The sequence below is a fragment of the Carlito syrichta genome, unplaced genomic scaffold (assembly GCF_000164805.1).
Source record: "Carlito syrichta isolate Samal-C Ts95f unplaced genomic scaffold, Tarsius_syrichta-2.0.1 Scaffold305277, whole genome shotgun sequence".
Classification (NCBI taxonomy): Eukaryota; Metazoa; Chordata; class Mammalia; order Primates; family Tarsiidae; genus Carlito; species Carlito syrichta.
The window spans coordinates 46,622-73,223 of record NW_007249373.1 but is presented as its reverse complement, the minus strand read 5'-3'; the positions used below and the strand labels follow the sequence as shown (position 1 = coordinate 73,223).

Below are 26,602 nucleotides of genomic sequence, written 5' to 3'. Positions count from 1 at the left end.
TGAAACAGTAATAAATTGTGTTACATATTATATTTATAGGTATGATGCTTTTTACAAATTATTTAAAGTATATAGCAAAATTATGTACCTTCACTTAGTGTTTATAAATTTTCCACTATTTCATCTTTTATCTTATCCTTTAAAATATTTTCTTTGTATAGCTGCTGTATTCTCGAGGATTGCCAATTGATCTTCTAATCAAATCTAATGTTAGCCGATATGCAGAGTTTAAAAATATTACCAGGATTCTTGCATTTCGAGAAGGAAAAGTGGAACAGGTACTATGCTGGCTATGAGCTTAAGTTATTATGGTTTGTTTTGGAAAGATAAGCAAATAAGATAGTTATTTTCCTGATAAAGCAGTAAATTCCAATTCTGCACGGTGATTTACAAGTGTACATTGTAAACTTTTCTCAATTAAAATTTCTAGTGCTAGTTTTCTTGTGGTTTATTTCACACCTTGATGTTGGTATTGAGAAAGTGTTAGTTTCAGGTAGCACAGCTAGATTTGTTTCCTGTTAGGATGATATGCCATTGGCCTTTTAATAGCATGAAGAGAAACTTGATAGAATGAAGTAAGAAAGCTTGCAAATTAATTAGCTCTGAAATTAACAGGTACTATTAGAACTGATGGAAGGTAACATGAAACAGCCTGACTAGAATGGAAAGAATAATCATGTTACAGGTAGAGGGGGGAAAAATGTACTTTGGAATACTTATATCATTAGGAAGCAGTTTCTTAACTTAAAATCATATTTTTTAGGTTCCTTGTTCCAGAGCAGATGTCTTTAATAGCAAACAACTTACTATGGTAGAAAAGCGGATGCTAATGAAATTTCTTACATTTTGTATGGAATATGAAGAACATCCTGATGAATACAAAGGTACTATTTTTTTCATTAAATTGTGTTCCCTAATTATTTGGACTTTCTTATTATGTTAAGGTGCCTGCTCTAATTTAGAGAACTCCTTACTGTTTAAAAAATGCATTATAATTCTGCACTATTCAATAGGTTAGCCATTGGCAACATGTAGCTATTTAAATTTAAGTTAATTAAAATGAAATAAAATTAATTCAGTTCCCCAATCTCACTAGCCATATTTCAGGTGCTCAATATCTGCATGTGGCTATTGGCTTCTGTTGCTAAAATACAGATATTTTCATCATTACAGAAATATTGTACTAGATTTTAATTTATATTCTTGTTAATTAAATACTACTGTCAATTGGCTCTTCATACCTAGTACTCTCTTTTTATGACTCCATTTTTTCTCATCAATAATTTTTAAAAACTGTATATTTCATCATTTTTCAGTTCTGCTTTTGCTTAGAATCTTGTACAGTTCATTTTGATTGTTTAACTAATAAAAGGCTAGATGGTATACAGTGAAAAACACTAGATTCAGAGAGGGTATGGCTTTTAGTCCTGGCTTTGACCCATCTCACTGTATGATCTGGGGCCAGTTACTTCATACTGTTAAAATGACACTATTTTAATATCAGAACTATATATTTTAAGTGCACTGGACTGGAAATGCTGTCTAAAATTGAGATATACTGTTGATAATTCGTGTATAAAGTTACAGTGAGAAGTACAGCAGTATTTTTTTCTTCAATGAAGTAATAAAAGTCTAATTCATGCTCTCAAAGTTTCAAATCCACTAGATATTGCTAAGTTCTTCGTAGTGGCTATGTAAACTTACATTATTCAGTAAAGTTTTATAATTTTTATTTATTTAAATTATGTTTGTCTTTTGTCTTGGGATTGTATTTCCTACCACTGGCAGTATGATTACATTGGTTTCTGTTCTTGGTTTAGAGGAGTTGTTTTTAGGGATCCCTTATATTTTGAAGAATGATGATATGGTAGTAAGACTGATTCCAGTAACCACACAGAAATTAGTTTTGTTACTTTTTCGTTTATTCTAAGTTTTAGTGAGACTTATATTTATATTATTTTAATTATATTTATATATTTTAGTTATAATAATATTTTAATTGTATTTAGTAAGATATACTAAATTTAGTATGTTTCACAAAAGTCATAGATTTATCAATTTTGTCAATTTCCATTTTGTTGTATTTATTTAATATTTTCAGATGCAGTTATTGGCATTATTTTGCAGTTTTAATGATAACAAAGCAAGATTATTGCCCAACCATGACAACCCATGTAGCTGGGACTATAGGTAGTGCCACCATGCTTGACTAATTTTTGTATTTGTTTGTAGAGACAAGGTTTCACTATGTTGCCCATGCTGATGTCAAAATCCTGGGTTTAAATGATTCTCCCTCAGCCTCCCAAAGCGCCGGGAATACAGGTGTGAGCCACTGCGCCTGGCCTCTAGTTTTTTAAATCTATAAAATACTAAACAGAAATTTGTCATTTAAAGCTTATACATTGTCCCATCAGTCTAAATTGGATATTGAGATTGCTTCTAGGTTTTTTTTTTTCTCCTGAGATCAATGGTCACTGTCCCAAATGTAATAATAATATACCTCTGTGAAGTCTTTTAAACAGACTTGATCTCATTTTCGTGAGGTAGTGTTAAATAGAAGTTTCATTCTGATTTTAATTGATAAATTTTCATCTCTCTTTTCATAGCCTGTGAGGAGATAACATTTTCGGAGTATTTAAAAACTCAAAAATTAACCCCCAACCTTCAGTATTTTATCCTACATTCGATTGCAATGACTTCAGAAACAGCCAGCAGTACCATCAGTGGTCTCCAAGCTACTAAAAACTTTCTTCACTGTCTTGGGCGGTATGGCAACACTCCATTTTTGTTTCCTTTGTATGGCCAAGGAGAACTTCCCCAGTGTTTCTGCAGGTTAGTTTGACATTGATTTTCTTGTCTCTTCTCAAGGTGAAATTTGAATAATAGATGAAAATTAGGAAAACAAAAATGAGATTTCTTTAAGATTTAGTATATTCAAACAAATACTTCATTCTATTTTTTTATAGATTATATACCTGCCTACCTACTCACCTCAATGATATATTCAGTTTGGCCTGCCTTTGTGAAATAAAAGCTTTATAAAAATACCATAAATTCCTTTTTTCACTCAATATTAGGTTTTAAAGTATCATCTTTGTATATAATTATGGTTATTATCATTGCTATATAGTATTCTATTATGAATATGCCACAATTCATTTTTTGTATTTTAAAAACTGTATATTTTTAAATGTACAGGATGTGTCCAGTTTTTTTGTTTTTAGCATCCTTGTTTATGTGTCAGAATATAAATGTTCAAGAGTTTCTCTAGGATACATATCTATCTAGGAGTAGAATACCTGAGTCATGAGACGGAAGAATGTTTAACACTTGTTTTGGCGGGGAGTGATTTTTCTTTTTTTAATTTACTTTGTTATAAAGATGTGGGGTAAAAATCAGGATTATGTACATAAGCAATGAATGTCCAGGAGAAGTTTGGGCTTCCAACTGGTCCTCACTTCTCCTGGATTAGGATCAGATACGCTTTGTGGTGTTGTATCCCTCCACCCTTCCTCCCTCCTGTCAGTGTTCCGTGACAGCTGATCCTTTCCTTGTACTATTGTGATTAATGTTCAAGTCCCACTTATGAGTGAGAACATGTGGTATTTGGTTCTTTCGGTTTCTTTGTGATAGATTGGTAAGAATGATTATCTTCAATTTCATCCAATTTGCTGATAAGTCCATGATTTTGTCTTTCTTTATGGCTGCATAATATTCCATCTTTTATATGTACCACATTATCCAGTCTGCTTTCAATGGGCAGTAGGGTTGGTTCCATGTTGTTGATATTGTGAATAGTTCAGCTGTAAACATGGCATGTGCAGGTATCCTTTTTGTAGAGTGATTTATGTTCCTCCGGGAATATTCCCAAGAGGAGGCTTGCTGGATCATATGGAAAGTCAATTTCTAGTTTCTTTAGATATTGCAACACTATTATTATTATTATTATTATTTTGGTTTCCACTGCGTTTATTACAATATAAAAAATGTTTAAAAAAATTCATTCTGAATTCTCCAACAAGTCTCACCCATCCCTCTTGCCCACACAACTTCTAACACATTTCCCCAGGGCCAGTTCAAAACTGAACCTGTTCACTGCCATTTTCACAGAAAACAACCGGTGCCAGGGTGTAGGGGCAGAGGGTTGGAAGAGGGTGACAGTACTGTCCAGGTTCCACCCAAAAATAGGCCAGGTGGAGATTTACAGAATTCAAATGAAAGAGCTGGTTGCCTGACAATGACACAGTCTAACTAAAATGGGCTGGAGAGGAGCTAGGAAGGGTAAAGCCATCAGAGGCTTTACCAGATGCCTCACTAGTCTGGGTCAGACCCAGAAAAGCCAATACCAGGAGAAGAATGGGGAGGACCAGAAAGGCAGTCTTATGGAAAGTTTCATAATTCTCCCATGTTGGGAGGTGGAATAGCCTAGAGGGCACCAAGAGCCTCACTCATTTTGACAGAAAAACTTATTCTAGTGTTGGGAAGTCACAAAAATGCCACAGACACTGAGAAAGGCTACGGGGGGAAGCACAGTTCCATAAAGAACAGTGATCACATACCATAGCGGTGGGGATCATGCTGACAGAAACTAATAAATCCAAAAGCAGAAAAGCCTTTCAGGGAGTAACTACCAGTCACCCAAGCTTGATCCCAGGTCAGACAACCTGGTGAGTTTCACAAGCAGCTGACAACATTGGGGGAAGGGGTGTCACATAAAAAGACTTAAAACAAGCAGCTAGAAGGGTGGTAGGAAACTGCTCCAGGGCTCTCAGGAATTGAGGGCAGTACTGGGGACAGGTGGACAGATAGATGCACAAGAAGCAGCACCAAAGAGGTTTCCTATTCAGCAGTCATTTGACAAGGGGCGAGAAGATCCAGGAGGCAACTGAAGGGGACAAAATTGGGTCCCAAAGGCTAGTCTGTGGATACTGGATCAGATGAATGTGCACACACTGTACACCAGTGATGAAACACAACTCTGGACCCCCAAATGAGGTAAGTGACGGATGGGGTAGATGTGTCACTGACTGAGGGTGTTGGTTGTAAGAGCCTCACAGTAGGAATCAAAGGGCCACAGGGAAATACATGGCCACTGAGTCAACAGAGGGCTCCTTCCATCCTGGATGGGAAGGCACAGTCTCACAGAGGAGGTCCATTGACGCCTGGGTGGTAGAAGGCACAAAGGTCCTCATATCGACAGTGGCCCTTTTTGGCAAAGTGTTGGCAGACAGGGCTGCCAGATTTGTCTTCTATAACCTGGGGATCATCCTTGGGTGGGCAAGTATTCTTGATAAGAGATCAACTTTTGAGTCTTGGAGGATTTCTCTGCTCTTTGTGAAAGCTTCCCCTGGAGGGACCACTATGGCCTGGCCCCAGAAAAGGAGATTCAGCACTGATGCCCCCACCAACCACAATCATATGGGCCAGGCCTGAGGCCAAAGTCTCCCCGAATTGGACCTCTACCCCAAGGAAGAGGTGGGAGACTCAGCAGTGGTAGAATCATTGGTCCCCTTGATCCAGGAGGACCTCTGTGAAGAGCTGACTTGGGATCACCAGGCTTTCCATTGGCCATTGTGGGAGGGCCCAGAAGGTTGGGTGGTCTGATGGGATTCTCATCCTCCTCATCTCCAGTCTCTTCCTGCTCAGGCAGTGGGGGCTGCTGCAGTGAGGGTGGCTGGTGCTGATTCTGCTTCTTTTGTTTCAGCATCGTGGCTTCGGCAATGGCTGCATCGGGATTTGGAGAGCAGTGAGAAAGGGCAACACTATTATTTATAGAGGTTGGACTAGTTTGCACTCCCAGCAACAGTGTAGAAGCATCCCATTTCCTCTGCACCCACACTAGCATGTATTGTTTTTTGATTTATTAATGATGGCCATTCTTATTGGGTAAGATGGTATCTCATTGTTGGTTTTGATTTGCATTTCTCTGATTAGTGACGCTGAGCATTTTTCACATGTATTTGTTGACTAATTGTATGTCTTCATTGAGAAGTGTCTATTCATGTCCTCTGCCCATTTTTAACAGGGCTATTGCGTTTTTTTCCTTTTGACTCCTTTGAGTTTCTTTTAGAACCTGGATGTTAGGGTTTTGTCAGATATACAGTTAGCAAATATCCCATTCTGTGAGTTGTCTCCCCACTTTCTTGAAGGTTTCTTTTGCTATGCAAAACCTTTTCAGTTTGATGAGATCCCACTAGTCTATCTTATCTTTCATGGCATACACATTTGGGGATTTGATCAAGAATTGGTTTCATGTGGTCAGCCAGTTTTCCCAGCACCATTTGCTAAATAACATCTCCTCTCCCCAGTGATTGTTATTGTGGCTTTGTCAAAGATGGGTTGGTTGAGAGATCAAGTTTTTGATTCTGGAATCACTTTCCTATTCCATTGGTCTATTTGTCTGTTTTTGTACAAGTACCAGGCTGTTTTGATTATTGTAGCCTTATAGTAAAGTTTGTAGGCTGGAAGTGTGATACCTCCTGCTTTGTTCCTTTTGCTGCAGATTGTTTTTACTATTGTTTGGCCAGTGTCATCCTGGGCACCTGCCCAGCACTCCTGTTTCTGGTAGCAAGAGGTTTCAGTGGTGCTGGAGCTGGAAGGTGATAGCTCCCTCCCTGTCAGATACCACAGTCTCCATATCCCAGTGGTGGGGCTGTGTGCTTTGGCCTGGGGCTGAATGTTGTGTTGGCAGGGTTAGGCAGCAAGTGGTGGCTGCTTGCTGTGGCTCTCTGTGGCTTCCTCCAGAGGAGGACTTCGTTAGTTTCAGAAAATGATACTCCTTCCTGCTATGGGAAGAACTGGGGTCAGAGCAGTAAAGAGGGCAGCCGCTTCGCCAGGAGAACTCAGGCCTCTTATTCCAGAGTCCCCACTGTCCCCACTAAGAAACTCACACACCCATTTATGCACACACATTTGTCTTTGCACACACACAGAGACTCGCACACTCCTACTGGCTCCACTACCATCTTCCTGGAACCCCCTTTTTAACACTTTATAACATAGTATCCAATTATTTCTCTAAAGGGTTGTACTAATTTCATCCTACCAACAGTGCATAAGAATTCCCATAGCTTTACATGCTTGGCAACACTTAAAAAATTTTGTCAATCTAACTCACATAAAATATCATCTCATTATATCTTTATTTTGCATTTCCTTGATTACCTATGAGATTGCACATCTTCTCATATTGACCATTTCTGTTTTCTCTTCTGGGAAGTGCTTGTTCATGTCATTTGCTCATTTGTCTATTGGGTTGTTGTCTTTGTCTTACTGATTTGTAGGATATTTAATATATATTCTGAATAATGATCTTTTTTCAGTTATATGTGTTGCATGTATTTTGTCTTATGGTATTTATGGGTACATGGAGGTCATTAAGACTGATATAGTCAAATATAGCATTTTTTTCCTTTTATACTTAGCATTTTGGGAAGCTGTATGGCATAGTAATTGTGTACCTGAACTATGGAGACAAGACTGCCTAGATTTAAATCCTAGCTTCTTCATTTATTAAACATGTAAACTTGCACAGATTTTATAGCCTCTTTATTGTATTTTCCAAGAATGAACTTTGGGCTTTTTAAAAATTATCTCTATTATAGCTTTGTGTCCCATTTTATTAATTTCTTCTCTTTATTATCTTCTTTATTTTGCTATCTTTGGGTTTTGTTTAGCTCATATTTCACCTCCCCTGCCTTTGCCAATTCTTAGGCTTAAACTCAGTGAGTTAAGTAGTCATCATTTTTTATTTTCTAATATAAACATTTAAGATTATAGAGCTCTCTCTAATTACTGTTCTGCATCTTACACATTTCTTTCTTTCTTTTTTTTTTTTGTCGGAGTCTCACTCTGTCGTCCAGGCTGGAGTGCAGTGGCATGGTCAAGGGCACCACAGTCTCAACCTGCTGGGCTCAGGTGATCCGTCTGCCTCAGCCTTCTAAGGGGCGAAACTACAGTCACGCACTACCATGCCCAGCTAATTTTTTTATTTATTGTAGAGATGAGGTCTCACCAAGTTGCCTAGACTGGTCTCGAACCTGTGGGCTCAGAAAATCCTCTCACCTTGGCCTCCTAAAGTGATGGAATTATAGGCGTGAGCCACTGTGCCTGACCATGCATTTCTTGTGTATTATTTTTATATTAACTAGAAAGTGCTTTAATTTCCATTATGATTTTTTTCATTGACCTGTGAGGTGTTACAATGTTTTTTAAAATAGCTAATTTGAAGCCTGGTACAGTGGCTCACATATGTAATCCCAGTACTTTGGGAGACCAAGGTGGAAGGACTGCTTGAGGCTAGGAGTTTGAGACCAGCCTGGGCAACATAGCAAGACCCTGTCTCTACCAAAACATAGTCTATTGTAGTTGTACACCTGTGGTCCCAGCTACTGAAGAGACTGAGGCAGAAGGATCACTTGAGCCCCAGAGTTGGAGGCTGCAATGTGCTATGAGACTTCATCTCAAAAACAAACCAAAAATAATAATTTTTAGAAATGTTTTTATTTCTTATAGAGTTGTGGGGTACAAGTGAGGATTTACATTATAAGTAGGCTGCATTCAGGTGAAGTTTGGGTTTCTAGGTGGCTCTCACTTCCCCTGGTAGTGGACCGGGTACCCATTGTGTTATCACATGCTCCGCGCCCTTTCCCCCCCTCAAGCAGTGCCCAACGACTGCCAATACCACCCTTGTGCTAATGTAACTAATGTTCGGGGCCCACTTATGAGTGAGAACCTGAGGCATTCACTTCTTTGTTTCTGTGATAGTTCACTTAGTATGATGGTTTACTACTGCATCCAGGTTCCTACAAAGGCCATGGTTTTGTTCTTTATGGCTGTGTAATACTTCATCATGTATATGTACCACATTTTCTTTATCCAGTCCATTTTCGATGGGCAACAGGATTGATTCCATGTTTCTGCTGTTGTGGATAGTACGGCAGTAAACACTCGTGTGTGAGTGTCTTTTGGTAGAGCGATTTATGCTCCTCTGTATCTAATCCCAGGAGAAGGATTGCTGAATCATATGGAAGATCAATGCTTGTTATTTTAGGAATCATCACACTACTTCCCATAGAGATTGAACTAGCTTACATTCCCACCAGCAGTGTAGAAGCTTTCCCTTTTCTTCACAGCCATGCCAGCACTTGTTTTTGACTTATTAATGATAGCCTTCTTTACCTGAGTTAGGGTGATATCTCATTGTAGTTTTGCTTCGCATTTCTCTGATGATTAGTGAGGCTGAGCATTTTTTCATGTGTTTGTTGGCTGCTTTGTATGCCATTTTTTGATGTCTGTTCAGGTCTTTTGTCCAGTTTTGAATGGGGTTGTTTTTTTTCTTTCACTTTATTTGAGTTCCTTGTAGATCCTGGATGTTAAGCTTTTATCAGGTGCATAGCTTGCATATTTTCCCCCATTCTGTGGGTTGTCTCTTTATTCTCTAGATGGTTTCTTTTGCTGTGCAAAAGCTTTTCAGTTTGCTGAGTTCCCACCTGTCTGTCTTAGCTTTTCTAACATTCACTTTTGGTTACTTAGTCATTAATTCATTGCCTACTCAGACGTACAGAAGGGTGTTTCCTACATTTTCTTACAGGATTCTTATAGGGTGAGGTTTTACGTTTAGGTCCCTGATCTATTTTGAGTTTATTTTTGTGTATGGTGATAGGTAAGGGGTCTAGTTTCATTCTTCTGCATGTGGTTAGCCAGTTTTCTCAGTCAAAAAAAATTTTATTTTTAATTAACAGCATCCAACCATTTTTGACGTACAAATTCATGTGGTTTAACCAAATACATTGTGTTTTTTCTATCTCTGAATTATATCATTTATCATTTTGGAAAATTATCAGCCAATATCTTTGTAAGTATTGCATTGTTCTTCTTCTTACTTTTTTTTGAACCCCAAATTGATATGTTTTAGAATTTAGTGTGCTTTCCTCTATATCTCTTAATTTCTCATTTGTATTTTCTGTCTCTTTGTCTTTCTGGCTGCATTCTGAATACTTTATTGAGATATGTATTCAAGTTTATTAATTCTCTTCACTTGTGACTAGTCTGCAGTTTTACTCAGTCATTTTTTTACTTCAATATTTTTATCTTTCATTTTTAGAAGATCTACTCCCCCATCTTGTCCTTTTTGATATATATTTTGCTTGTTTATTTAAGTTCATGATATTCTAATATTGTCATGTATTATTTCTACTGATTCATCTTAATAGTTTATTTCTTTGTCCAATGCTTTCTTTTTTACCAAGAATTTATATTTGGTTGATTAAATCTGGGACCCAAATTAAAGGTGCTTTTATTCAGGGATTATTTGTGTTTTCTTCATCCACAAGGCATTACAGACTTGGGACCATTTTAAATTCCCTTTATGGATCCTCACTTAATAAGGGAGCCCTAGATACAACTTCCCCACAGTGATACTAGGACAAGACCTTTTTTTTTTCTTTTTTTATTACAGTGTTTATTGCTCAATACTTTTGTTTCAGCTCAGAGTTCGTGTTGTATGTATATGGGTGTATTTGGGGATGAGATGTTTCTCATAGATGTTTCTCTTTCTTCAATTTCGCCAGTGCAATAAAAATTGTTTTATGCAAGATCTAGTTTTGGTGTTAACAGGAGGTCCATTTACAGCATCTTTTTCAGTGTACTGCTGGGAGTAGAAATTCTCAAACCCCTGGCCTCAAGCAGTTCTCGTACCTCAGCCTCCCAAAGTGCTAGGATATGAGTCACCACTAGAAGCAAATATTTTCAAATGTACATTTTCTAACTATGTGATTTTATACATGTAGGTGAGAATATTATACATTTAAAGGTAATTTATTTCTGAATATGATAGATCTGTGTGTTTCCAGAAAGACTTCTCCTCCTCTGATTACTGGCCAAAGTAGGGATAAATAGGAAGTAGCATTACCCTAGGACCAGTGGTCCTTTAGCAGTTGAAGCTAAAGGAAGTTCCATGGTTTTCCTAATCACTCTCCCTCTTCCTGTGCCATTATTGCCTGATTCAAAGGATCGTGCTGATTTCTCTCATGTTATCACTTAATACTCTTGTAGAACTTATGGTAAGGAGCAAAGCAAGACTGAACAGATCACTAGGAAGTGACTCAAAGCTCACTGGCTTTCTTACTAATATTTTATGAAAATGGAATAGTTAATCTTATTGCTGTTTTCCCACTAAATTCTTCTATTTCTTTCCTAATTCATGCATTTGTAAAATATGCATTTGATTTTTATTTATTTGTTTTTAAGGAAAAAGATATTTAAAAGTTTTGTTTGTCCTATACTGATATAATGATAGTTTTATACATTGAATCCTAGACAAAGAAAAATTTTTTCTTTAAAGATGATTGAAACCTCCTTAAGACTGAGATTTCATCAGCCTTCCATATCTTTTCATCCTTTGTAGTGCCTACCTCGTAATTGTGCATATAACTCAGATTTAATGTTTGTTATAAAAATTATACCTCATCCTCTTCAATTTGAAGTATACTTTCAAGGAATGATGTAATTAACTGTATATATAGTAAAACAACCAAAAGTACCATTTTATTTTGTCTTTGAAATAATATATTAAACTTGTGGTTGGTTTTTTTGGCAATATAAGGTAACTCTGAGTTCTTACATTGTATATACTTGAATCTATGTATGAATTATAATAAACATACATTTATTTGGCCTAGAGATATTAATTTTTATTGGATTTCCTGCATTCTGCTCTATAATTTTATATAAATATTCTGCTGTTTATATTCAAAAGTAGTAATACCACCACCATCTATACATCACAACCTATACTTTTTATGACCAGGTTATCAGAATAAGGTGTCACCTGTTCTGTGATTTCTAACCACCATTCTATATTCTGTTTTAATCTAAGCCTCTTAAGTGTTTCTCACAGTCAGTTGCAGTGTGTTATCATCAAGGCTACTGTTATAAATGGTATGCGTGTATATTTATGTGATGAATTCAAAGACATTTGTAAGTCATATCCTTGCATTCTAAATGAATTCTGTATAAACACGATAATATTTTAACTACTAGAGTTAACTTTCATGAATAAACACCCTTTGAGACTTTTATCCAATTAAATAGGTAGGTTCTTTTTTTTTTTTTAAAGTAAAGAAAATGAGGCTTATTTATTGTTCTACTTAGTACCCATTAATATGTCAGTATATATAAATTGGACAATATTGTAAGAAAAGTCATTGAAACATATTTTTCTAGTCTAGAAAGCCTTGGAATTTTACTTACTATATATTAGTCGCTTAATATTTTTCTGGCATCTAGGAAGGATATGTGTGAGGTATATGTTTTTAAACTTTCACAATATGCCTTCCAAGCAGAAATCCTTTTTAAGTCCTATGACTAATTTATTTCTATTATCTGTGTCGTTGATAATGTAATAGGCTTTAGAACTACTTTCTATTTCAGAATAGGTTTTATATACTGTGTCATGTTTTTATAACCTGTGAAATGGAGTGGTACCAGTGGGAGCAAAAAATCTTTACATTTATTTATACAGACCTGGACTGCTCAGAAATTGTCAAAGTTGTAAAAAGAGGTTATTTAACTGTTAGTGCACTAGGTAATGTAGTCTTTCATTTTTCAGTTGATCTCATTCAGATTGGATCTCATTTTTTTCCTTTAATGAGATAGGATTGTTAAAAGTTAGAGGATGAGTATGTTTTGCTTTTAGCATGTGATATAAATCATATATATTATCACTTTTCACCAAGTGTTCAAACTCAAATTACATTTTCCTGAGTATTCTATGTGGAAAATTTAATAGATGAGAGATCTACCTCAGGAAATCGTGGATCACAAGCTGAGTTAACTTTTGGCTTTTAAAAAGAGAGAATTAGAGAAGACCAAAATTATAGGAGCAGCATGGAAGGATTGGAAAGAGACTCTCTCATTTGATGCACTTATTCACTGATGACCAAAAGAACTATGCACAAAATGGGACACACAGATGCTATTGTGGTTTTTCCTTAACCACCAAATTTGCTTTATTATATAGACTGTAAGGTGGTGTATATTGTTTTATCTTTTTCCTCTGCTTTTCAAATCTTTCCTTTAGTCCAAAGTCCAAGATCAGAAGCTCACTATATTCTACTGAATGTTTTATAGTTCCATTTGGAGAAATCATAGTAGAAAATACCTGTCAGACTAAATCAACCTGCTTATTTGATTCTATAATAGCCAGCTATTTTTTTTCTCTAGGGAGCATTTAGAAACCTAAGAAACATTCGTTAACCTGCATCCGGCATATTAGAAACTCAAGAGAAGGTCGGGCATGGTGGCTCAAACCTGTAATACCACCACTTTGGGAGGCCGAGGCGGGAGGATCACTTGAGCCCAAGAGTCCGAGACCAGTCTGGGCAAAATAGAAAGACCTTGTCTCAACAAACAAAAAAGAAACTCAAAAGGAATCTTAAAATTGGTGAAAGATTATACTGTTGGAAAATTTAAAGACTTTATTCAACTGCATGTGAAATCAGAAGAGCAAAATTGAGATGGGTTTTCAGTGTCTGTTCCCAATGTTCTTGCTTCTCTACCTTAACAAATTGGAATTAAATTATGGACAGATTCTTCAACAGTATTTTTTTCCTCCAGTGGCATTCTTCTTAATCTCTTTTCTTGTAAAAATCACTATGGTATTCTGTTAGTAATACCACAAAAAATAATTAAGAGTTGGAGGAACACTTTTGTATTATTTTGACTGGTTGTTTGATTTTACAAATGAGGAAAAAAGATTAAAAAGAGGCTGAGGCTACAAACCAGATTTGGTAATACAGATACTTCATGACTCACCTATTATATAATTTTAAACAACTTTTTTTGAGAAATTTAAGGGAGATAATTAATAAAATATTTTATTTTTCTGGATTTTGTTGTATTTGTGGTCTTTGTCAGCTTTTAACAACTTATAATTTGCTGTGACTCCTTTTCTCACTGTTGATGCATGTTCAGTTTCCAAAAAAGTTAGAGAACTTAAAAGCCACTTTTACAGTATTCAGAAAACATACCAATTCTGTGCCCCATAGAAAATACCAGTTTACATGAATAAAGAAATTCTGTCAACTTCCTATGTTTTACCTAATGTATAAAGGTAACAGGAGAAACAGACTATGAACAAATCCACCTCCTCCCCACCCCTATGTCTTGAATTTGTATATTTGATAAGCACTAATGCTGAGGAGCCCAGTAGTGGTTATATTTTACAGCCTTTGAAGACTAGTTATCATTGATCTGTTTCATATCCCCAGCCCCATTAGTTTCCTCCCATGGTATTACAGAACCACATGATATATTTAAATGTAGGTACAGAAACTGACCCTATTATCTGAATGGTAGATGTGACTAGTCCAAATGTGTGTGTGTAAAAAAAGCTTGATTTTTTTTAATCACAACACCCTGTTGTTTTATGCTACTGCAGCTGAGGAAAGCTGCACTGAAATATCTAAAAAGTTCTCTCTCTTTTTTTTTTTTTTAGCTTTTTTTAAATTTTAAAGCTGTGGGGTACAATTCAGAATTAGGTACATAAATAGTCATTGTACAGATGAAGTTTGAGCCTCCCTTTGGCCCCCACTTTGCCTGGTTTGAGATCAGGTACCCTTTTTGATGTTATGTGCCCCCTCCCTGGCAGTGTCCCGCTACTGCCAATCTCTCTTATAGTATTATGATAAATGTTCAGGGTCCACTTATAAGTGAGAACATGTGGTATCCAGTTCTTTGTTTCTGTGATAGATCACTGAGTATAATAGACTATAAATCCATCCAAGTTGCTGTGAAGTCCATAATTTTGTCCTTCTTTATGACTGCATAATATTCCGTTATGTATATGTACCAATTTTTTTAATCCAGTCCACTTTTGATGGGCAACACGGTTCCATGTTTTTGCTATTGTGAATAGTGCTTCAATAAACATGCATGTGCAGGTATCTTTTTTGTAGAATAATTTGAGTTGCTCCTGGTATATTCCCAAAAGGAGGATTGCTGGGTCATATGGAAGGTCGATTTTTAGATCTTTTAGAAATTGCCACACTGTTTTCCACAGAGGTTGTACCAGTTTACACTCCCACCAACAGTGTAGAAGTGTTCCCTTTTCCCTGCATTCTTTCTAGCATCTGTTGTTTTTTGAGTTATTGATGATGGCCATCCTGACTGGAGTTAGGTGGTATCTCAGTGTGGTTTTAATTTGCATTTCTTTGATGATTAGTGAGGCTGAGCATTTTTTAATGTATCAGGCTACTCGTACGTCTTCTTTTGAGAAGTATCTATTCATATCTTCTACCCACTTTTTAATAGGGTTGTTTGTTTTTTTCCTTTTGGCACATTTGAGGTTCTTGTAGATCCTGGATGTTAGACCTTTGTCAGATATACAGTTGGCAAATATTTTCTTCCTTTCTATGGGCTGTCTCCCTGCTCTCTTGATGGTTTCTTTTGCTTTGCAGAAGCTTTTCAGCAAAAATGTTCTTAATCTAGGGTCCATATGTCTTTGGAATTTATATGCAAAATGTTTTATATGTGTTTTTAAAAGTTCTAGTTTCATCAAATTTTTACAGGCATCCATGACTTAAAAACAAGGATTGAGAACTATTGTTATGTATTTTCATTTTTTTTTACCTCAGATAATTATTCCTTAAGAGCTTATAAAAAGAAAAGGACCAAAAGAATAAATATAAGAGGGCTTCTGGGATCTAAAGACTGGGGGTTAGGGGACAGGGGAAGATGGGCGGAAACTTGGAATATGTTGCTATTAGAACTATGATTTATAAGCATCTCTTACAGAAGATGCAAGCAGGTCATGTCTGTACCCTCGTCAAGTGGGGGAGAAGTAGTAAGTATAGAATAGTGAATAAGAGAGTACATTTTGGAGCCAGACCAAGGATTCAAATCCTGGTTCTGCTGTTTACCAGCTGTGAATCCTTGGGCAAGGTATTTAACTTCTTTGTGCTCTTCATTTTTATGGGGATGTTAATAGTACCTACCTCATAGGCTGTGAAGATTAAAATGAGTTAATATCTAGAAAGTGCCTATAACAGTATTTGCCTTAGTTAAGTACTACATTAATGTTAGCTGTTACTGCTTATTGTTGTTCTTGTTTTAATTATTGCTGCTGCTGTTATAGAATACAACCAGTGCAGATATGAGGCAGAGTTAGAGACTTAACTGGATTTAGTAATCACATTTTTTTCCATAAAGAGTCAATTAGTAAATAGTTGAGGCTTTGCAGGCCATATGATCTTCACTGAAATTATTTGTAGCCATAGATAATATGTAAAAGAGTGGACTTGGCTGTATTCCAAATAACTTTATTTATAAAAATAGGTGACAGGTTTTCTAACTCCAGTTTGACCAGTTAAATAGTCTTTTGTTTACAAAATATAATATATATTTTAAAGACTTAATATAAGGAGATTATACAGGAATGCCTCAATGTAATACCTTTTTATATTAATTATTCTCTAAGTATTTGATGGATAATTGAATGAATAGTAGGTTGATTAGGTATAACTCAGAAAATTATGTGTTAAAGAAATGGTAGAGCAGTGCTTCTCAAGCTTTCATGTCTGTCAGAAGTTAACACACAGATTACTGGGCTTTATTCCTAGGGTTTCTTACTTACAGATTTGGGCTGGGGCATGGACATTTGAATCTTTAAGAAGTTTCCAGGTATTGCTGATGCTACTGGTCTAGTGAACAGTGCTGTAGAAGAAGCAGTCAAGGAAGTTGCTCTCTGTGCTCAGTTCTGATTAACCATAAGTAAAGGAAAATAAATAAGTTTCAAAAGAAAGAAATAAAAGGTGAAGTTAAAGTGACCAAAACTTGTGCAGAATCATCTATGTCATTTGCTATACATTTGATTTTTTTCATTTCTTCCCATTTAATTCAGCAGCTATTTTTAAAGCACCTATTTCTGATCTAGTTGAGGAAAGAAAGGTACGTTCATGGACGAATTAGAGAATTAGAAAATATGTTTTTTCAGATTCCAAAATGTGCAAGAGAGGTATGAATGCTATTAGTACTCAGAAATGATCGGAGCCTAAGAACATATTGCGTGGAACTAATTTGATCAAAGTAGGCTCCCTACACTTTGAAGAAGCTATAGGAATCTTAGACTACTGTTAACCTGTTTTCTGAAAAGAGTAAGACTGAGCTCCGCTCTGACCCAAGAACCATCAATGGTCTGACCTTTATCTGTCATTAAACATTAGTGCATTTATATGAGATACATAATTGTTCTAGAGGCTCTTGGTTTAGCCAATTTCTCAATCTCAGCGCTGAAAATTGGTTGCAGGATAATTATTTTCTGTATTGCAGGGAGGGCTGTCCTATGTATTGTAGCATGTTATTAGCATCCCTGCTGTCCATCCACTAGATGCCTCTACCTTCACCCACTGACTTGTGACAGACAAAAATGTCTCAAAACATGACCATATGTCCTGTAGAGAAAACTCATCCCTGTTTGAAAAATACTGGTTTAGTCCATTTCAGTATATATTGAATTATTGTAGTCAATACAATAATATAGTAAATGTGTGATTTTTAAACAAGAGCTCCCAAGTTAGTTAATTTTCAAAGACAGGAAGAATAAAATTTTTCTTGCAGCCTTTCTTAGACTCTTACTACTCAATTTTTGGTTCTATAATCTGGAGAAATTTAAAAATTTTTTTTAAAGGAACAGAGCAATTTAAGATGTCTCGGCATTTGAGCCAATGCAATAATTTATGAAGGTCATTTAGCAAAATGCTCAGCATATAGAAGATGCTGAATAGTCATTGAAAAACAAATTTTTGGATAACATATATTAGTAGTTAGAAAAAGAATGACCATACTGAAAAAAAAATAGCATGTGCACACACACATCCTCCTCAATTTTGTAAAGAAATACAAGTCCCATTCCCTACCTTCATATTCCACCCCAGTGTTAATCGTTGTTAGGTTGGTTGCATGTCTTCCTACCTTTCCATGCTTGTACAGACATGTATGTATAAATGTGTACATATATGCATACTTTAACAATTTAAATGGCTGAATAGTCTGGTAAGTGGATGTATGCATCATAATGTATTTAACTATCTTCCTATTGTTGGTGTCATTATTTTAAAATTAAAATTATGTTTTTATTATTGGAGAAATCTAATTTCATATGCAGAAATTTAAAAAACAAGAACAGAAATACTATTATTATAGCAATTAACTTAAATCCCATCACCTATTAACAGTAACACTCTAAACATTTTGGTATGTTTTCTTCTACTTTTTTTTTCTTTTTTGAGTGGGAGTGTTACTGTTACCTAGACTGGAGTGCAATGGCATGCTTATGGCCACTGTAACCTCTACTTGCTAGTCTCAGGCAATCCTTTCATCCCTGCCTTCCAAGTAGCTGGAACCATAGACACGTGCCACCATGCCTGGTTATTTTTTTTAAATTTATCATAGAGATGAAGTTTCACCATATTGCCCACTCTGGACTCAGGTAATCCTCTCGCCTCTGCCTCCCAAGGTCCTGGGATTACAGGAGTGAGCCACCACACCTAGCCATATTTTCTTCTACTTCTTTTCAATCCACAAATTTAAAAAAATAGATTTAGTCATACATCACTTAAAGACGAGTTCATTCTGAGAGATGTGTCGTTAGGTGATATCATAGTTGTGCAAATATCGTAAAGTGTACTTATACAAACCTAGATGGTATGTCCCACTACATACCTAGGCTATATGGTATAACCTAATTTTCCTAGGCTACAAACCTGTACAGCATGTGACAGCACTGAATACTGTAGGTAACTGTAAACCATAGTGGCAAATATTTGTGTATCTAAACATAAATAAACATAGGAAAGGTATAGTAAGAATATTATAATTTTATGGGACCATCCTCATATGTGGTCTGTTCACTGAAATGTTATGTGACGCATGCCTGCAATTATAATCTTCTTAAATTGCTTTTTATTTGGCCATCTTTAATTATAGAATAAGCAAACTTACAACCATCATTTTAAAAACACATATCTTGGCTTAACAGCAATGGAAAGCTGGGTAGAGTAAGAGGAATTTTTCAAATTCAGGGTTTCCTTAACCTGACATCCAATGTCTGGTATCAGTCACTTGGGTTTCAGTAATTTAGGGATCAAATACCCTAAAATTGCATGCTAAATATTGTGTGTTTAATGTGCATAGCAACATTTTTCTAGGAAGGAGGTTCATAGTTTTTCTATCAGTGTCTCAAGTCTGTGACTCTCCCCCCAAAAAAGATAGCACGGGGTGTACTATCTCAATTGAGAACTGTGCTATTAAGTTAGAAGAGCAGTATGGAGTATATTAACAAAAGTTGTATCCTAAAAGTTTCAGGACTGCTGTTTGAATAGAATTTTTATACACTGTAGAATCCTGGAGGAGAAAATAAGCACAACAACGTGCCTCATTTTCTGAATCATTTGTATATGATTTTAAAGACAAAATATTTTATATTGGCAAAGAAATGATACATAAAGAATAGAAGGCAAACATGATTATGTTTGTGTGATCATTTGTTCTTTTTTCCCTAGAGGAGAAAGTGTTGCATGGGATACACAACAGGGTGGTGAGATAATCCATCATTTTGAAACCTGTACTCTGGTGATGGATGGATAGATTGGTAAACTAACTCAATAATCTTCATTTTTTTCCCAGGTTATTCACAGATCAGTGAGCGTTGTCATTAATAAAGCAGTGGAATGCTTTTGTGTCCTTGCCTGCATTATTCCTCAGGTTTTGACAGAAAAAGACTTTCAGTTTGGGAATAACCTCTTACTAAATTTTAGTTAAGTGAATGGTGTGGAGAATCTATTGTGACTCTCATGAGTATATTAGAATTACATTGACTACACAAATTATACAGTTTGAGTTTCTATTTTAATGAAGGGGCCTTCAGTGCTAACTAATTCAGATACTAGATTATCCTCATAGGTTTGTACAAAAACTTACCTGATCCAATTTTTCCCCATGTTACATACATATACTACTCCAGATTTTAAAATTATTTTAATAGTTTGCATTAGAATGAAAGGTGTTTGTCTCATAGGGCAAAAATGGATATTTGAAGTAAGGTCAGTATTTGGAACGAAATTCTAGTTTGTTTAAACTGAAAGGTAATGCTGTATTATGGCACAGACTAACTTTTTTTGTTTCAATGCTAATTTTATTTTGATTCAAAGTCTCACTTTGTTGCCCAGGCTGGAGTGCAGTGACACGCTCACAGCCACCGCAGCCTTGTCCTGCTGGGCTCACGCTATCCTTCTGCCTCAGCCTTCCAAGTAGCTGGAACTACAGGGGTGTGCCATCATGCCTGGCTAATTTTTCTTGATTTACTGCAGAGATGAAGTCTCACCAAGTTGCCCAGGTTGGTCTCGAATGCATAGGCTTAGGCAATCTTCTTACCTCAGCTTCCCAAAATTATAGGCATGAACCACCACTCCTGGCTCACTTTCTTTTTTAATTTTTAATTTTAAAGATGTGGGGTACAATTCAGGGTTAGGTATACAAATCAGACTAACTTTTTAAGGCTCATTCAAAACAATTTTTGTCCTGTCTTTTGGAACTAATGTACTGTTTATGCAGGTGTAATAGAAGTAATATGTGAACCATGTTTATTTTCAATTAAATTGAAAAATGCCATTTAACAAAAAGCAAACCAAAAAAACAAAGGTGACCAGATACAAAGATCTAAGGCTTTGCTTGCTGAGTTTCCGTGTGTTCTCTACTATTCCCCTATTTGTTTTTGTTCCAGATTAATACAGTCCAATTAATGAGATTGTATACAGTTACAAGAAGCTATTCCTTTACAACTCTTCATCACTTTGGAAGGGAATGCTCAAAAACAGTCTTTTTATTAAATTTCTTGTCATGTTTTATGAACTTTATAAGGTTTTCCATGTGTTACCAAAGTATCAATCTCAGAATTGGATTCTGATTCCAACTTTGTCATGTTATTATTTGCGTAGATTTTATTTGTGTGAACTTGAACGTGTCATTTAAATTATCCGATCCTCAACTGTCGTATCCATATTATGGAAAGGATAATAATCTAATCTTACCTCCTGTTCTGGTCTACTTTGAGACTCATATATGATGATGTAAGGAAAAGTGTGTTGAATATCATCCAACACTAATGTAGAGTACTATTATGTAAAAATTGTGTGACTTCATAGTCTTGATATTTAGAATGAGTGTTTTGGTGATTATTGAAACATTAATTATATATTATAGACTATTTGGTTTATATAAACTAGATCTTGTATTAAACTTTATGTAATTAAGTTGCCTAATCATTTATATCTGTTGATATATATGTTTGTTCCACAGAAGTTATTTCTATCTCTTCTGTAGTTCCTAGTGCATAGTCTTCTATCAAAGTGCTCCATAAGTTTTTTCTGATTATCAAATTCTGTATTTTACTTACACACAGTTAACTGCTTAGAACTTTGGCGGGCACATGGTAGGTACTTAATAAATGTTTTTCTCCCAGTTGAATCGGAAATTACCATTGGAAAAATTAAATATTGTGCAACAGAAACTGGATTTTTATTTCATGCACTAGAGAAATAGTTTATAAAAGAGAGCTCTGTTGGGATTGAAATAATTAATGTTGCTTTTAACCATTTCTCCTCCTTGTTTCTCTATCTCTTCTTGCCTCATCCTCTACCCTTTCTCCAACTTAAGCAATAGGTTCATATTTGCCTAATATAATGAAATAGAATAAAATTTTGGACAAAATACTAATACAGTCATGTGCTACATAACAGCATTTCAGTTAACAACAGACTGCATGTACAATAGTGGTCCCATAAAATTATAATACTATATTTTAATGTTTAGATACATAAATATTTACCGTTGTGTTACAGTTGCATACAGTATTCAGTATAGTCACATGCAGTTCAGGTTTGTAGTATTGGAGTAATAGGCTATACCGTGTATCCTAGCTGAGTAGTAAGCTATACCATCTAGGTTTGTGTAAGTACACATGTTTGCAACTTGACAGTGGCTTAACAGTGATGCATTTCTCAGACTTGTTAAGCAATGCTTGGCTGTTGATATGGTTTGGATATTTGTCCCCTCCAAATCTCATATTAAAATTTGATCTCCAGTCTTGGAGGTAGGGCCTAGTGGGAGGTGTTTGGTTCATGATGGCAGATCCCTTATGACTGGCTTGGTACCATCCTGGTAGTAATGAGTTCTCACACTATTAGTTCCTGTAAGAACTGATTGTTAAAGATTCTGGTCCCCTCCCCTTTCTCTCTTGCCTCCTCCTCTCTCACCATGTGATACACCTGCCCCTCTTTCATTTTCTGCCATGATTGGGACCTTCCTGAAGCCTTCACCAGAAGCAGATACTGGTGCCATGCTTCTTGTACAGCCTGCAGAACCATGAACCAAATAAACCTCTTTTCTTTATAAGTTGCCCAGCATAAAGTATTCTTTATGGCGATGCAAGCAGACTAAGACAGCTGTATATGGTAAAACTTGTCTTACTTTCTTTTCTTTTCTTTTTAGATTGGAAAATATAGTTTATTTAGAAAGTAAATTGGGGAGGGAGGGGGAAGATTCACCTCCCCAAGGCAGGAGAGGGGGCCAAAGCTAAGAAAACATGGCGGCCACATCTCAAAGAGCACATGGCCAGAACATAGCTCAGCAGAGCAATGACCTGGTTAAAATTTGTTAATGATTTGAATGTTTTTACTTTGTACTCTGTATTTAAACACTTTACTGAACAAATGGATAACATGAACAGGAATGTATATTACTTTCTTATTATACCTACTCAAGAAACTAACCTAGTTTCAGTGATTTTTTTAAAAAATGACTCTTGCAATCCTGAATTAGTGTACTGAGTAGAAACACTTGAAAGTCATGAACTTATATTATTCTTCAATTATTTCTTACAAAATATATTTTACCATACAGATCCATGTGTAATTGTAAACAGCCGTTTCTTATAAACTTTGCATTTCTGCCTGGAGTTTTTATTTTATTTTATTTATTTTATTTTATTTTATAATTAGAAGTGGACAATGTTTAAGATAGAAAATTAAGAAATGGAGGTACAAGCATATTATTTAGACTTATGAACAGACCTTTTGAAAGGGAAATAGGGAGTGGAGTTTATAACAGTTGATATTAATTATAACACATGTACAATTCGATTTTCAAGCAATTTACTTTATTAATTTGAAAACAAATAATCCATGAGTAAGTAAATAAAATAGTAAAGACAAAGTGAAAGTATATTTTGTGTTCACAGGATTGCAAAAGGTTTCCTTTGAATGAATTATGGTGGATCAGTCAAGGCCATGTTACATGGGAAGTTGAAGAATAAATGGAAGCTTGTGTTTTTGCTTTGTCTTAAGGGGGATTGGAAGTTGCTGAAGAATTTCAATTTAAACTGTGATTAAATGTGCATTCTTTTTTTTTTTTTTTTTTTTTTTGAGTTGGAGTCTCACTCGGTCGCCCAGACTGGAGTGCAGTGGCCGCTTCCGGCCACCGCAGCCTCGACCTGCTGGGCTCCGGCGATCCTTCCGCCTCAGCCTTCCGAGTAGCCGGAATTACAGGCATACGCTACCATGCCCAGCTGATTTTTTGATTTATTGTAGAGATGAGGTCTCGCTGCCCAGGCGGGTCTCGAACCCGCGGGCTCAGGCAATTCACTCACCTCAACCTCCCAAAGGCGCGGGATTACAGGCTGAGCCACCGAGCCCGGCTTAAATGTGCATTCTTAAAAGGTCACTATGTCATCCCAAGGAAGATACTTTGGTCACCTCTCAGTCTATTGCTGTAATGGTTTTATTTTGATAGCTGTTTGGGCTATTTGGCTTCGAGTTCAGTCCTACTTGTTTTTGCCTCATTCTGATGTTGTTACCTCTCCATAATATCCCCCCAGTCACACTGTAGCTGAAGCTTTGTTAATCTGCCCCAGATACTTGGAAGGGGCACTGATGCCCCACTCAGGAGAAGATTTGTGTATAGGTTTTGACTTCCCAATAACTTAACTACTAGTAGCCTACTGTTGACTGGAAAACTTGCTGATAATGTGAACAGATAATTAACACATATTTTGTATGTTATATGTGTTATATGCTCTACTTTTAAAATAAAATTAGCTAGAGAAAAAGAGAAAAAATGTTATTAGGAAAATCATAAGGAAGGAAAAATATATTATTATCCATTAAGCATAAGTGGATCATCATTGTTAGGTCACAATCCTAGTGGGCCATCCAGAATGTTAGGTCAGACCCGCTGGGGTGGGATGTTTGGTGTGCGATCTGTTGCTGTGTGAAAGATGCAAAGAATTACAAAGAAGTTAGAAGAGAGGAGATTCACCTCCTCAAGGTAGGGAAGGGGGCCCAAGGCTTAGGAAAACATAACCTGACCATGGCTCAAAGAGCACATGGCCAAACCAGAGTCTAGTAAAGCAATGGCCTATTTTTTTATTTTAAAGATGTGGGGTACAATTCAGGGATAGTTATACAGATGTTCATTATGCAGGTACCCTTGTTGATGAGGTGTGCCCCTCCCTACCTGGCAATTTCTCACTACTGCCAATCCCTTTCTTATAGTATTATGATAATTGTTCAAGTTCTGTTTATGAGTGAGACTATATGGTACTATGTTCTTTGTTTCTGTGATAGATCACTGAGTATGATAGATGCTAAATCCATCCAAGTTGCTGCGAAGTGCATATGTTTGTCCTTCGTTATGGCTGCATGATATTCCATTGTGTTAGGGTTGTTATGAGCATTAAGGAAATTAATATTTGCAAAACTCATAGAACAATACCTGACACATGGTAAGCACTATATTAGCCATTATTAATTTAAAATAGGATAATTTCCTAACTGTGCTAAATTGTGAATATATGAATTTAGATTCTTTTTTTTTGTAATTTACATTTTTATTAAGACAGGGTCTCACTATGCTGCTTACATTGAAGTGCAGTGACTATTCTCAGGAGTGATCATGGCTTACTGCAGCCTCAGACTCCTGGACTCACACTGCCTCAATCTCCCTGCCTCAGCCTTTCAAGTAACTGGGACCCTGGGTGTATGTCACTGCATCTGGCTTTGAATTTAGATTATTAGATATAGTAGAGTGATCTCAAATGCCTAATAAATTGAGAGCCAAATTTCTGAGTGGAGTGTTTACACCTCCCATGATGTTTCATAATCAACACTTAACTGTCAGGCTGTTGTGGTCCTGTGACAGGTGAATATACCAAGACTAGAGCTACTACTGTCTCAAATCTAGTGTGGCACCTACTTGTTCCTTGTTGGGAGCCGGCCATGGAGGCCTGCCTGAGCGTTAAGGATCCAGGCAGGCTGCGGACCCTGAGACTGCTAGGATGAGTTCCCTTCTTTGCTGTTTTGGCACGTTCCACTAGCAGGGACTTTGATGATCTAAGCATGAAGTTCTGAGAGTAGAACAGGCATGGCTTACTTTAGGAGTCTATTGTTCCCGTTTCTCACAGACTGGGTTTCGGCTTTAAACTTAACATAATTCAAACTCAGGTCACATTTGGGAGCCTTTAATACGGTATAAGCTTCTCTAAAGATTTAATAGTATATTTGTAGAATTAGTATATACATACAAAGTGCTGTTTCAACCTTAATAATACAGATAAATATCTAGAGCTACTAGAAATGGCCCATCACAAGCTTTGGGCTGGGCCACATTCCTTAGGAATTGGTTTGGGCTATAATTAAGAGTTTCTACAGTGTAGGTAGAATTAGCGTAAAATAGAGAGGAACTGGGATTTAGGTTGGTTTATTAGGTGTTGCGTATGCATAGGTTTTAAAACTTATTGATTATTAGAATATTATGATATTAGAATTGTTGTACTGCTTTTGAGAAATATTAGCCAAGCATGAGGAACAGTGAAATAGTTTTGGGATCCTCATTCCTCTTGCTTGGGGAAACACCTGGTGGGTGGAGGACGCCCCCTCATCCACCTGGTTCTATGTTCATGTAAATGTCTTGTGATTTAATTGGGATTTCCCTTCCTCTTACTCCAGGAAACACCTGGTGGGTGAGGGATGCCCCTCATTCACTTGGCTTTGTGTCCGTGTAAAGGTTTTGTGATTTAATTGAGATTGTTCTTCCTTATGCCCGAGGAAACACCTGGTGGGGGGGGGGGGGCGCCCCTCCTGCACCTGGCTTGTATTCACGTGGAAGACTTGTAAGACTGCCTGTGTAAAATTTGGGATAAATACAAGCTGTAAACCCCCAATAAATGACTTCTGGTCAATCCGTTAAACAGATGTCCATTTTCTTTCTTTCTCTTTATATCTATCCCTCCTTTTTTCTTTTAATATCTATCCCTATAGAAACGCCGACGCCATCACACCTTCCAAGGGACCTCCTAAATCTCTTTTGGGGGGCTGGCCCCCTAAATACAAGTTTGCATTCCCACCAGCGGTGTAGAAGCATTTCTTGTTCTCCACATCCTCACCAGCGTCTGTTGTTGTTTGTTTTATTAATGATGGCCAATCTTACAGGGGTTAGGTGGTATCTCAATGTGGTTTTGATTTGCATTTCTCTGATGATGAGTGAGGCTGAG

The 26,602-nt window shown here is 36.5% G+C and overlaps 1 protein-coding gene and 1 pseudogene across 1 annotated transcript in view; one reads left to right on the top strand and one right to left on the bottom strand.

The window, feature by feature from the left end:
* LOC103263809 (rab proteins geranylgeranyltransferase component A 1) overlaps positions 1–26,602 on the top strand; it is a gene marked incomplete at its 3' end in the record, with an annotated part of 182,040 nt that overhangs the window by 111,417 nt on the left and 44,021 nt on the right. Inside the window, exons 6-8 of the mRNA XM_008061466.1 lie at positions 162–278; positions 764–884; positions 2,607–2,832. Of these exons, the coding sequence (XP_008059657.1) occupies positions 162–278; positions 764–884; positions 2,607–2,832 (464 nt within the window). The remainder of the gene's footprint in view (positions 1–161; positions 279–763; positions 885–2,606; positions 2,833–26,602) is intronic.
* Positions 5,140–5,748, bottom strand: LOC103263808 (annotated as a pseudogene).